Source organism: Asparagus officinalis, chromosome 2 (assembly GCF_001876935.1).
Source record: "Asparagus officinalis chromosome 2, Aspof.V1, whole genome shotgun sequence".
Classification (NCBI taxonomy): domain Eukaryota; kingdom Viridiplantae; phylum Streptophyta; class Magnoliopsida; order Asparagales; family Asparagaceae; genus Asparagus; species Asparagus officinalis.
In genome coordinates this window covers 45,209,659-45,224,725 of record NC_033795.1, presented here as the reverse complement: position 1 = coordinate 45,224,725, position 15,067 = coordinate 45,209,659, and the positions used below count along the sequence as shown (strand labels likewise).

The following is a 15,067-nucleotide window of genomic DNA, read 5'->3' as shown; positions in this document are numbered from 1 at the left end:
GCCGGTGATACATTCAACACATTACGTTGAAGTCCGGAAAAATCAAAGGGAATCTAAAATGCCATCAGACACAAGACGCTCAATTCTACCTTTAGATATGCACCTAAGCGCTTTATGCATAATGTTCGCCGGAATTTTCCATCTATTTAATTTCACGCTTAGTACCACTTGATTCCCCACATTGGCAAGGATTCATCGCTAAGAAGCAATTGTATCAAGCAAATATAGCGTTGCTCATAAATTTACTCAAGGTAACCGCGTTCCCATCAACATTTGAATTAAAGCATAAACTTGAATTGACTGTTTCCAATGAACAAGAATAACCTGCATTTGTCCAATACAGAGAAAACAGAAACCCAAAATTCCTGTCTAAAAATAGACGCGCTACTACAAAAGTATCTTTTAAATCCAAATCAATAACCAGTTCCTAACACAACCTAAAGCTGCCCAATTGCCTATGCCACATCTACCGATTGTCCTGTCCGCCACAAAGATGTGTCTCTTCAACATCACCTTGGCTTTCGGTAGCTTAGCTCATCAACTCCTGCATTTAGAAACACTAGTGTGCAGTAGTAGCACAGAGTCCTTAACCACCAAGTGTTCTAGGTACTGAAGCTAAATTAACCTTCAGACAGACCCAAAGCCTCCCCCTCCTCCACGCCAGCGCTGATATTTTGTACAGCATCCTTCTTTACATGTCCAGGGCTTCTTACAGAGCAAACAACCCTGATTTATCCTTAATGTTTGTTTTTCTCAACTGGACCCTTAGCAGCTCCTTTATCTGCTTCCTTTCTTGCCCTTAATCCTAGAGGCGTAGCGCCAAATGCAGCCACTTTTCCGTGTCTTGTCTTGCTTCAACCTGTTTCTTCTTCTTGCCCACACAGACTATTGAAATGAGCTCATTTTAGAGGTCCAATTTCTCCTTTTGCACAAGTTTATAACTGCCCACCTTAATTGGTTTAAACTGACTAGCGACAGAAGACAACAAAACCAGATGCACTAATGAACTCGTCACAAAGATCGAGTTTTAAGTGCGCTTAAGCTTTGCAAGCATATGCCAGACATTTTCCATATGTACTCCTGAGTATTCCTTTTTGGGGCCCTCTATACTTCATTTTGAAATCAAGCCGAGCTAAAAGCGTGCTTGTTTCTACCTTATTCGTTTTTCACAAACGCTTCTCAATCTTCGGCAAGGAATCTTTAGCCTTAGTAATCCTTCGGATTCTTATCCTCTGGAAGGCTTACCGCCGAACGCCGCGCTATATGATCATAAGCACTTCATGCCGATTTGAACGTCCCACTTCTCATGCCTCCTTCTTTTGCATCAGGAGTGCTATCCGCATTGAGAGCGTTGGGGTTGTTCAGTTTCTTAATGCATAGTCGCAAAAATCCATGCAGCCACAGAACAATTAATTGTTCTCTTCTCCAAAACCTTGAATCTTTGCTCCATTTAGGCATGGATAATTGAGTTGCATGCTTAGCCAGAAATAGTTGCAGCAGATTCATTTAGCTTGAAAATTAAACAAAAATGCTCACGATCAAATAACCATAATCAATAAATTCAAATCAATGCACCAATCCCCATCAGGATACCGGCACAACATTAATATCAAGTCTTTGCGACAATATATTAACTTGAGTGATACCTTGTTGCAATGATCAAACCATTGACGAATAACTCATGTCAAAATAATGAAACTATCTTTGGATCGCATTCATTTTCACAGTAAACCTTTATTTTAATTGTCACACGCTTATCATCGCAGAATTGTGCTATACAGATTCTAAATTAAATATTAACCTTCCTTTGCGGCGCCGATTTAAATATTTACACGAAAGCATACACACAAAACACTCTCACCATTCCTCATGACAATTCTACACAATGAGAGGTTACTTGCAACTTCTGCTTCTAATTAATCAATTGGAAGGCTTTGCAGAGACAACCTTAATACCTTAGTGTCAAATATTTGCAATTAAATAATTGATTAAAAACCGAATTAGATTTAATTAAAAATTTAAATCAACTGAATTCTCCAAAACTTAATTGGGGTTCTCACATGCTTAAACTAGGGCTCCATAACTTAATTGAATAAAATAAGTGTACCAAAGTGGACCATGGAAAAGCCGAGGCCTTAACCATTATATTGAACACGAGGGTTCCTTAACCTTTGAACGCGGAGGTTCAAACTGTATTGAGTACGGCAGACTCACTTAAGCACGAACGCAGAGCGATTCGTCTGAAAGTGAACGAACGCCTGAGGTCCTCGTTTGATAAAAGATACGCGACGCTCCCCGGCAGTCCCACCTACCGCCCTGAACCGCGATATACCCTTCTCGCCTGGTGGCGAGACGTGCTGACACCCATGTAAGCGCCTCGAACGACCGGGCAGCCCTAACGGACACGATGTTCAACGCGGTCCAGCGACCCTGCGGAAGATGTAAGCCTTCGAGCTCAACGCGTTCAATCTGCACGGGAACGAACCGCCGAGGTTCGTTTTAAAGTACGAACGCGAGGTTCGTCTGAAGTCCGAACGCGACGGCTTCGTCTGGAAGTATTCGAACGCAAGGTCCGTTCTGAAGTACTGAACGCCGAGGTTCGTCTGAATACGGAAACGCTGAGGTTCGTCTGGAAGTACGAACGCGAGGTTCCGTCTGAAGTACGAACGCGAGGTTCGTCTGAATTACGAACGCGAGGTTCGTCCTGACAGTACGAACCGAGGTTTCGCTCGAAGTACGCAACGCGAGGTTCGCCCACTTTTTGGGGGGGAATTTTACCGAACGCAGAGGTATCCGTCTGAAGCTACGAACGCGAGTTCTGTCTGATGTACGAACGCGAGGTTCGTCTGAAGTACGAACGCGAGGTTCGTCTGAATTACGAATGCGAGGTTCGTCTGAATTACGAACGCGAGGTTCGTCTTAGAACGAACGCGAGGTTCGTTAAAATTGAGCTTGACGCTCACCTGAGTTGAACGCGAGGTTCACCTTAGAACGAACGCGAGGTTCGTTAAAATTGAGCTTGACGCTCACCTGAGTTGAACGCGAGGTTCACCTTAGAACGAACGCGAGGTTCGTTGAGCGCGAAGCTCGGTTAAAATTGAACGAACGCGAGGTTCGTTTGAGGTAACCACCTCCTTAATTTTCGCCATGAACCCTTAGGGTTTCAAACTGAAACCGCCGCCGTCAAACCCAAAAAAATCTTTGATTTTTATTTTCAAAACAGATTCAGAATTGGAAAAAATTGAAGAAAAAATCAAAGAAAAATCCAAAAAATTACTGTTCACCGGCGACTTTTCAGTTACTGTTCATCCGAAAAACTGTACTGTTCATCCGAACAAAAAATTTTCGTTACTGTTCACCGAACATTACTGTTCATCCGAACCCAAAAATTGAATCTTTAACCAGAGATTTAAGATCAAAAACCCAATAAAACTTAAATCTCTAAGAATTAATCAAGGTGGCTCTGATACCACTTGTTAGATCTACATCATAAACTTGAGATCTAAAACCATATAGCCATGATTAATTCAAAGAGATTAACAAAAATCTAAAAGAGCGGAAGCTTATACCTGAATCCATTGCTTGATCTTGATTTTGGGTTTTGGATCTTCTAACCTTAGGGTTTCTCTAAATCCGAATTTCTCTAGCTAGATGGGGGTGTAGAGAATTAGAGAATGTAACCCTAGGTTAGGGACCATAACCCCTTATTTATAGATGTTGTACTTTTGTAATTTAGCCCCTCAATAAATTACAATTACAACCTGGTATCTGCACATATGACCCCATGATAACCCCATGACTTATTTAAATACCAAGTTAACCCAGCTTAATTGATCACTTTAGTGGGTTATCCTGAAAGATAGCAATACACATTGATTAATCATATGTGCCCACAAATAGATTTATTAGATTAAATCCAACAGCCATCTCCTTCCCAAGCTCGTCCGAACCGCCCCAACAACAACCTCTGACCCTCCACCTCGTCGACCACCACAACCCGCAACCTAACTCCGCCTCCTCCCTCCTCCCATTAGTCCTCGTCACTTTGGCCTCAGCCCGTCGAGCGCCTCCCCTTCTCATCCCCATGCCGCAGACCCATCTGCATTTGCCTCCCTCAGGCCTCTCATTGCCGGTCCGCTGCCATGCCTCAGCCCACACGTCCGATGGCGACAGCCCCTCCACAAGACCCGACACCGTCTCCCCCGTTGGCCTCCTCTCTCCCGAGCTCACCGCTGTCCGACACCGATCCGAGTTCGTTGCTACGCTTCTTCGCATCAGATCCAACCCATATCGTCGACGTCGATTTGTTCGATGCGCCGAGACAAGATCTCGCCTCTCCACATTTTCTTGTTTTACAAATATTATCGATTAAATAATTTAATTAGATATGATAATGTCGGTAATGTGCATATTGTGAATATTTGACGTGGAATGTTGATAAATAGTATTAGATAATATTTTAGAAATAATAATAAGATATTTTGTGGTAATTATATCTGAGAATTAAGGAGCATGAAATGATGAGTATGTATTGTAAATAGATTTTATAAGACATTAATAGTTTTTGTATATTTATAACTAAGTATTTACGGACATGAAATGATAAGTTAGGTGTTAAAATTAGAATTTATGAAATATTATCGAAAAAGAAATAAATTAAAGGTAATTTATAAAATAGAAAATATTACTTTTTATGTGGAAAAGAATTAACAAATATATATTTATATTAAATTAGTTATAATGAGATATAGTTTTAAAGAATAATTTTGGAAAAAGAATATTTATTATTTATGATGGTGTGACTGATCGTCGTAGAGCATGACAATTCATGTGCAAAACGACATCGGTTTACAGTTTTCTTTTCTGCATTATTATATTAGAGGATACTTAATTACGGATAGCTTGCATGAGAAGTTTGGACACCTCACTAGTAAGATATTAATGAAGTCTATTTAGGTGTGTTTTTATGCTGTGTAAATTCTGTTCATGCATTCCGTATTTCGTTCGCAGTTATTACTCATGCCTTATGAACTTGCTTAATCATGTTCGACATGCCATGTTATCATTGTATATAATTAGTTTTATTTATTGCCTCTTGTAGTGATTGAGAACCTTAGTAGTTCATGACTTAGTGGTCTCGTGCGTCATAAACAGACTTAGTGACATGTGTGTGTGTGTGTGTTGACTGAGTTTAGGTGGTGAACGCGAGTTTCAATGAGGATTATGGTTGACTTAGAAAAGTGAGAAGGGTTGGGATGAGGAAGTCAAGGTTCATGTAATTGGATAAGGTTGTTGATATATCTTCTAGGCTCGCACCAGTGGATAGGTGTTGCCACTGGGGTTGGTTTGTTAGGTCAAAGTAGATCGGTGTCGCTACTTTGGTCCATGAGTTTGATATTCACCCGAGTTTAGCTTGAGTCCGGACCAGGCTGAAAACAAATTGCGTGTAGTCCTCTTACCGAGTTTGTGTAATTGTATTGGATGTACGTAGGAGATTTGTGAACAGTCAGTTATCCGATGATATGAGCATTGACTCTGTGTGAGATGTGAACCAGTGACCTGTTATAGGATGACTAGTTACATGACCTTGTTATTTGAATGATCTATGGATTCTTGTGAGATGTAGGCCAGTTGTATTCTTTTCATACATAGATCGGGGTTAATTTGAATGATCTATGGATTCTTGTGAGATGTAGGCCAGTTGTATTCTTTTCATACATAGATCGGGGTTAATATTCAATTATCTACAATTTAAGACATGTGGTATATACATGATGGTTTCCTTGTTTGAATTATTTCGCTCGACGTACTACGTCTCTTATTGTAGATTTTTAAGTATGAATCCCATCTAGTTGTATGACATTATTACTAGGATAATTATTCTGATGGCTAGCTGCATGCTCTTGTTACTTGGTTAATTTTCATAGATTCTTGACTATTATATACCATTGGTGGATTTCATCTAGTTTTTAGTATCTAGCCACATGCTTCTATTTATTATTACTGTTTTTGCCTTGGCCATTCGACCGTTACTATTTCTCCCTTGTGGGATCTTGCCGCGTGCCATGCACGCTAACGAACACCTATTTTCTCTGGTGTATGTCATATTTAGGAGATGGACAGCCTTAGTTTAGAATCGTACAGGAGCCAAAGGATTCTCAGTAGGAGTGCCTTGCAGATGGAGTAGAAGAACAAGCTGAAGTGTAGTAGTTTTCTTCTGTAGTAGTTATAGAAAATTAGAACTCTTTATCATATTTTTCTTTAATTAGTTGTATGATGGATTTTCGTATTTTTAGTAGTACTTCTTTTTCTTATGGACTATGTATTTTTATTCCTAGATGGACCGTTTTTGTAATAAGGGTATGTTTGACCCATATTTTATGTCTAGGATGATCCGATTGATGATATGTTTATTTCTTATTATGGGTTGTCTTTATATTCTTACTATTGTGATCAAGGACCTATGATTGAGATTTATGTATTTGACGCTTAGCATATTGGATTGAGAAGAAAAAAAATGATAGTGTATATTTCTTCTTAATCTAATACGTCGCGGGCTTGTTCACGTTCCAATTCCTGGGTATTTTGGGAAGCGGGGCATGACAGGTTTTAGTGGTGGCCCATGCAGGTCGCGATCCCGAGTCCTCACTAGTAAGAATATAGTGGACAATTTAGATACATATCGTATTTTATCCGTAAGACTACAATTAAGTTCTTATACTATTATTTTAGTAACTATTTTTTAGTTCCTATTTTCTGATATATTGTTTTGATTTTAACCTTAGTTTTTCTTTTGATTCTCGTTTTTCTTCAGAACCATGGTGGATACGCGAGGCTATAGTAACCTGTCTGGTAGCAGTGCCCCGCAGCCCGAAGTGGACCCGAGCTAACTTCTGACGATGATTCATGGATTAGTTACGAATCAGCAGCTCTTGGCTAGGCACTTGCAAGGGGAGCCTTAGCACCAGCCTCCCCCTCGTCCAGAGTCTAGTATTAGGGAGTTCCGATATATACGTTCCCCTTCTTTCTCTGGTACTGAAGGACCTCTACTAGCAGGGGAGTTCTTGAAGGTCACTAAGACTATTCTCACGGTGACCTGTATTTCCCCTGCTGAATGGGTGAATCTCATGGATATTTAGCTCACTGATACCGTTCGGATATGGTGGACAGCTGAGAAGACTCATCTGGAGAGGCCCATCCTGTGGGAGATGTTCACCAAGCACTTTAACAGTAAGTATTTTTCTCAGTCGGCTTGAGATGAACTCCTACGTAGGTTTGTTAAGCTCAAGCAGGGAGGCCGATCAATTGATGAGTATGAGGCCGAGTTCTCTTCCCTGAGTCGATATGAACCCAATCTGGTTACAGACCCTACTATTAGGAGGCATCAGTTTCAGAAGGACCTGGACAAATATATCAGGTTTGCTCTAGCTGGTAGAGCACTTGCAACCCATTATGCAGTACTGGATGCAACACGAGAGATTGAGAGTGTTCAGAAGGAACCTGAAGACCTACATGTGATTCAGAGCATAACACCAGCAGCTCCAGTCTGGAATATTGAGCGTTCCCCTCCGAGGCAGCAGCAGGCTCCACATCGACATTAGTTTACTCAGTGCCAGCCACTTCCCCATATGCATCCCGATTATATGCCAATAAAAACTAATTAACAAGTTATCCTAGCAAGTATGAAATATAACAACTATATAAGGTAGGATAAGCAATATGAACAATGAGATATATCCTATATGATGAATATATATATGCAAGGATATATAAACTAACACAAGATGATATATCCTATCAAAGAGATATACAATATGATATATGTATATGCAAGGATATAAAACTAACACAAGGGGTAAACAATATGAACTAGATAGTGGATCATATAAATAATGAGCTAATGACAATGGCAACAAGAAATATAACTAGATAGTGGATCATATAAATAATGAGCTAATGACAATGGCAACAAGAAATATAAACACAAGTATACATAAACGCCAAAGCACACTCAAACACATGATATGATCACGGAGTTCGGACCTTCCGTCCTACGTCTCCTCTCCCCACTCCCGGTGAGAAATCCACTATCACAACCAGGTTTTCTATACTCACCTGAATAACGTTTACACCTCACAGTGTCGGTTTTCAACGCTCACCGATCAACGTCACTCCTCACACTCAGTTTTCTAGTTCACCGAAAACTTCACAACACACTCGGTTTTCTAGCTCACCGAAAACCTTACAACACTCACAATGTAACAAATATAAATTTATTCTCTATAATAGATGAGAACTCAATTAAGCATAACTCAATGTTACAATTTCTCACAACCCTAATATACTATGTATGTAAATACAATAAGCTCAAGTGAGTGTGTGTAACAATGAGTATAAATCAAATCAACTAAACTCAAATATAAAATCTAGCTTAAGAACAATGATAATCAAACAAGTATATAAATGTAAAGCTAGAGTTTGAGTTTAGAAAACTTCTCAATTGATAACAAGAGATGGAGGGAGGATAGTTGGAAGCTCAAACTTCAATAGATAATCTCATCAAGCTCTTGTGGAATTGATTCACAAAACCGAAACACTCAAATGCTTAACAGCTTCTTAAAACAAACTTAAACAAACACTAAATAAGTTTAAAACCTTGTTAAACTATTTGAAAAACATTTTCTTGGATGGGTTGAGAACTGAGATCAATGAGGTATTTATAGCCTCCAAGAACCTCAGCCAAAAACCCCAAACAAAAGACCAAAAAGCCATAAGAAAATAGCTGGAAAAAATAGCCGTTGAAACTGAAAAGACAGAGCGGCAGTCGACCGGTGCGGTTGACCGTGAGCAAGGTAAGAAACGAAAGAATTTTCCAGACAGTTCGTCGGTCGATCGCACTGTAGCGCGGTCGACCGCTGGTACTGTAGCAGTGCGTATCAGTTTTGTAAAATCAATTAAAAATAGTAAAATAGCTCCAATAATTATAAAATTTTGTGGTAAGGTTTTAGACATATAGAATAACATGTTAGAGAAATAACTTATTAAAAATCGTTTCCCATTTGAGAGAAATAAATGTTTGAACACAGATTTATAGTTTCTAAAAAACTGCAGACATACACGATTTTGTAAAATCAATTGGGCATAGTAAATCAACTCCAAAAATAGTAAAATTTTGAGGAAAGTTTATAAACATGTAGATAAAGATGTAAAAGAAAGAATTTATTGAATATCACTTCCCATTTATGAAAACTCATCTGTTTTGTAAAACATGCACGAACATGTGCACGAACAAAAACATGATTTTGTAAATTCCATTAAATATAACAAATCAATTCCAAACTTGATGAAACTTTACAACATATTTATAAACTTGAAAAAAAACATGTTACAAAAATAAAATTTCAATTTTCATTTCTCAATTGTGAAAACTCATTATTTTGTAAAAACACGCATGAATATGAATTTGTTAAGAACATGTTTTTGACAAAAAGAGTTTAAACGCATATTGAAACTTTATGAAATGTCTTCATAAACATTATAACACATGAATATAAAGTAAACATGGTCAATAAAACAATATCACATAGTTTTCTCAAAATAGCTCATTTTGTGAGAAAATCTAATATTGTGTGTGTATATGATATTGAGCTTAGAGTATTAAACACACATAATATAAACCTATACTAAATATAAACCTATATTGATGAAGGTCTTCAATGAGCATGACTTGGTAAACTTTGTGGAAGAAGCTTGTAATTGGATCTTTAACTTGAATTGACGTTGCTTCACTCCACAATTCCGCCAACCTCCATTTGATATGATCGTTAAGGCTCGATTCCATCCATCCTCCAACTCATTGTTTGCCTAGAATAAATACAAAAACACAAACACTAGACAAACAACATTAGTTGTAAATTGTTTATTAAACATCATCAAAACAAGAAGGCCAACAATCTCCCCCTTTTTGATGATGACAAATAATTTACAAAAAAGATATATGCATGAAAGGAAATGAATATATAAATTATTATTTACATGCATATAAACAAGAAAGAATATACTCACAATATTTCTACCCCTTTGACAACATCAAAAAGGGGACACATGCATATAAACAAGAAAGAATATACTCACAATATTTCTACCCCTTTGACAACATCAAAAAGGGGACAAAGGTATGAAGAGAGCGAAAGCTGCCCATATCAATATGCATGGGTGAGTATAACACATAGAAAGATATAAGGATTGCTCCCCTTATCAAAATGCCATAAAGAATATATGAAATGAAGATCATGCCAAACATATGTGAGCAAGCATACATGAAGATGCTAAATATCACTCACATACAAAAAGACAATGAGAACACATATAAATGTATCATTAAAATAATGTGTCTCAAAACATAAACATAAAGATCAAAAATAGATTTATGAAATCAAAAGAAAAGGAACATGAAAATCATGTAAAAGGTTTTCAAATGAAAACAAATCAATCAAATGAAATCATAAATCAAGATTTAAGTCATACGAAACCAAATCAATATTAAATTTTGTCGTATCCGACAAAGATCAAAAGAGGCAACCAAATCTAGCTCTTGAGCTAGTATCAACCCATATAAATATTTATAACACCCGGTAAACAAGATTTGGGAATAAACACCCAATAATCCGGTGGATTATATAAACGTAGTCTTCTCATCAAAACAAAATTAATAATCATGAAAATAAAAGAATTTGATCAATGAAAAAATTATTTTCATGTTCCAAGATTTCAAAGCATAATTTTCAAAACCAAGAAAAGGAAATGAAAGAATACTAAAATTCTAGGTTTAAAATTTAAATTTGTTTTGGTACCCAAGAACTCTTGGTACCAAAAGATTTAGGGACATGACCCCTATCATTAAAGCTCAAAGCCCTTAGGTTATGAACCCTCTTGGGCGCATGTAGTGCACTAACACGATCAAAGCAATAATCGCTCAAATGACCCTTCCGATTGCAATATGTGTAATGAAAGAGATCCATTTGTTTTTATGGACTATTTGCTCGTGCACGGGAAACATTAGAAACATTTGCAAACATGAGTGATCTTTTAAAATTATTTTGCAAATGAGAAACCTTATCAAAACAAAACTTTCCTAAGTGGCCATATCTACCACAAACATCACATTTAAAAATATGTGGTCTACTAGAAGCATTTGGCAAATGAGATTTCTTTTTCAAATCAAAATAATATTCAGCCAAATAACCAAAACGACCACAATGATCACATCTATACACATGAGCATGCTTATGATGAATAATGGGTTCATGTGTGTGTACATGTGATGAAGAAGCTACATGAGATGCACAAGGAGCATTGATATTTTTATGTTTGTGTGCATCATAGCAAAATTTAGATAAATAACCTTTTCGGCCGCAAATAGAGCATTTGTAAATTTTGCTATATATGTGTGCATAATGAGTAGATGATGACTTAGACTTGGCACACATATCCATAAGCCTCTTATGATTATTAATGCATGTTTTCAAAGTTGAATCTAAAGATAAAATGCTTTTATTCATAAGATTCAAATCTTCATTGTTAGGCACATATGCATTTTTAGAAGTAGAACATAAATAATCATTTATAAAGGAAGCAGTATTGTCGGATCGCCTCCAAGTCTCCTTGATGTGCTTCAATAAATTTCCATAAGGTGTAAGCACTATCAAAAGAATCAAGCTTGTTAGACATAAATGAATCAAATGCATTTAATAAAAATTCTAACATAAGCTTGTTCATAATAAACAACTTTTTATCATGTTTGCTCCACTTGGATTTCTCCAACGTGGGTACAATATAAGCATAATTAATGATTTCCCATAAATCGATATTTTTAGATTGAACAAATATTTTGAATCTAACACTACAAGAAATCCGGTATTTAGCGACCAAAATTAGTGAAGGGACTAGTTGACCGTCATTAATGTGTGTAAAATAACGACGGTTTTAAAACCCTTCATCAAGTTATCACAATTATTAGAGAAATGATGTGAGATGGGATAACGGTTTTCTAGTCCCTTCGTTGATTTGATCCTAATACCGTCGTTATTGGGTCTCCTTAAAGACGAAGGGGTCCATTACCTTCATTGATAATAATGCTAATCTTAATAGGACTTAAAATTTAACCTATTACTGTTAATAAAAGAAAACCAAACTCCAATTCGCTACAACTACCCCCCACGTTTTAATCTTTATCCTTCTCTCACATTAATGTATAAGGCCAACGTGCGGAGCACCAGAAACGGACAACCATTCGTTCTCATCTACGCAAACCCACTACAACAAATTACACTTTTCCCAACGCTTATTCCCGACGCATGGTTAAATACGTCATCATAAAGTATGTTTTTCCCGACGATTTTAGTTAACGTCGGCAAAACATAGATTTTTCCTAACGTTTATAATTAGCGTCGCTAAAAGTGTATATTATTAGTGATGTTTTTGCTTAGCGTCGGTAAAAGTGTATGGATTTCCTGGCGTTCTTTTCATTTTCGTCAGCAAAAATATATATTTTTAGCGACGTTTTAAGGCTGGAATCGCTAATAGTGTGCATATATCGCGACGTGTAGGTAAGCGTCGCTAAAAATCTATTTTCCTTACGGCCCTGGTTTGCGTCCCTAAAAGGTTTATTTTTAACGATGCTTTTTTATTCATCTGCGTCGCCAAAAATCGTTCCCCCAAAATTCATCCCCCCCATTTCATTTGTTTCTCCCAACGTTTCCCCAACCCCTCGACCTCCTCTCTCCCCTTGTTCTCCTCTACTCGACCTCTTTCTCCCCATGCCACCATCGCTGCTTCCCCACGCCGCCGCTGCTTCCCCCCTACCCGACCTGGCGACCTCCTCTCTCCCCATGCCACCGACCTGCTCTCTCCCCATGCCACCTCCGTCCCTGCTTTGAGTATTGTTTGATGGGCTTTTGGTGTTTAGATCTGTACCTAGGGTTTGAAGAAGTCGATGGAGGCGATGAGGGGATTTGCACTGTTAACAGATACGTTGTATACTTCTTGTCATAGCATGTTAAACATTAACCCTTCTTATCAGTTACCTGATAATCATTGGGTCTTCTTTTACGTTTCCTGCTAGGTTTTTCAGCCTGAATTTACAATTGCATCACTCTTAACTGATTAAGGTTGCATATTACCCGTTTGATTTAATACCTCAGAGATGTTTAATCGGTTGTAGTTACTTGTTGCCCGTGTCTCAGAAATTTTGTAAATTTGACTGATTTTGAGTTGGTTCTAGTGGTTGTTCATCTGAAAGTTAATCAATTATAGTTGCATGTCGCTGTTTGGTCCAATGCCGAAACTTAGGAGAATTAGTTGATTTTAAGATGACCCTGGTGGTTGTTCATCTGAAATTTAATTGATCACATTTGCACGTTTCCTGTTTGATCAAATGCCTCAAAGAAATTTGGAAAGTTTAGTTGACTTTAAAATGCCCTTAGTGGTCGTTCATCTGAAACTCAATGATTAAGGTAGCATATTGCATGTTTCATCAGTGTCTTAAAGAGATTTATAAGTTTTAATCAATTTAGGATTAGCCCAAACAGTTGTTTATTTGGAATTTGGATTAAGATTTTGAATTTGTTATGATTCTTGACAGGGATTGGTTGAGCCAGATGTGGGATTCGGAAGCCCATTGTGCACTGCAAAGAACATCTTGCAACTTGAATATCTCTTGTTGCAATGTCCACGCACATGGTAAGTGAATTGTTCAACTCACATGTTCTTCTTTTTCATTGTGTACATTGATTTTCATTTTCTTATAATGAATGCTAGTTGTTTAAAGCTTAACAAGTCCTAAAGATTGCTGAGTTCATTATTTGTGTATCATTTAATAAAAATTCTCGGAAGGGCATCTGCAGTTTTCACTCTCTATTCTTGTATTTTATGAAATAGTTTATCCACACAAAATATGTTGAGTGGCAACAGGATTCAGAGCTGAAACTTCTTTTGGGTGTTCAATTAAACAAAAAAGCAATAGAGAATATGGAAAGACAAAGGAGAATGAAGAAAGTAAAAATAAAGAGAAAATGAGAAGGGAAGCGAACAGAGAGTGAAAAAAAAATCAAGGAGTAATAAAAAGAATGATAACTTGTAATTAACATTATTTTGAATCACCTAATAATCAAGGTAGTGATTTTTATATTGATGCAATGTTGTCATGGACTTAGGATCACAATCTAGATAACAAGGCAACATCAGACTGCAACTAGGATAAGTCAGGATTAGAATGGACATTACAATATTCAGTTGGGTATTAAGATTAAATTGTTGAACTCCAATGCTTATAGATGTTTCAATCCAATCAAGTCAGGCAACAGGGGTCTTCGCTATGCAAAATAAACTAGAAAAGCATAACTCTTGGTAAAAATAAATAAATAATTCAACTCATTTTCTATCGAATGACGTATTACTTGACCACTATATTTCTTCAAATTGATGTGATGTATTTCTATAGGCTTTAAAAACTTGAGCAGAAAGAGGCTGCTGGAAGATGTATCTCAAGAGTAGTTTCTCATTGAATATGTTGGAGAGGTGAAGAATGTTCTACATATCTTAAGATTTTCTTTACACCTGTCTTCAGAAATTGGAAATTGATGAACATGCGTAAAAATTAAGAATTACTTAGTGTACTTATTCTATCATGCTGATTTCTTGACATAATTATAATTTATTAATTGGCCTTCCTATACGGTGACATTGTCTCGATATTCATTTTGAAGATATTACTTAGTGTACTTTTTTTGTGTATCTGTTAAACTGAATCATTCAAACAGCAAGTAGTTCTTTTATAGTCTATCCTTATCTTTTTCTTCTAATGATATACAGATCAGTTGAACTGTTGATGCTCTTAATCTTAATACTTATTAATTATAAATATTAGCTCTTGAAGCTGAGCATGTCTGCTCATGCAAATGAACCTGCTACTTGATGTTGGTGGAAATGCTTCTATTATGAAACTTACATACTTAAACCTATATAATTTGCTGGTATACGTGCACTATTCATGTCAATGAAGAATGTC

General features: G+C 37.1%; 1 protein-coding gene across 1 annotated transcript in view; it reads left to right on the top strand.

Moving 5' to 3' along the window:
* LOC109831135 overlaps window positions 1-14,826 on the top strand; it is a 23,044-nt gene extending 8,218 nt beyond the window's left edge. The window contains exons 6-8 of the mRNA XM_020398474.1: window positions 7,366-7,514; window positions 13,643-13,740; window positions 14,820-14,826. Of these exons, the coding sequence (XP_020254063.1) occupies window positions 7,366-7,514; window positions 13,643-13,740; window positions 14,820-14,826 (254 nt within the window). The remainder of the gene's footprint in view (window positions 1-7,365; window positions 7,515-13,642; window positions 13,741-14,819) is intronic.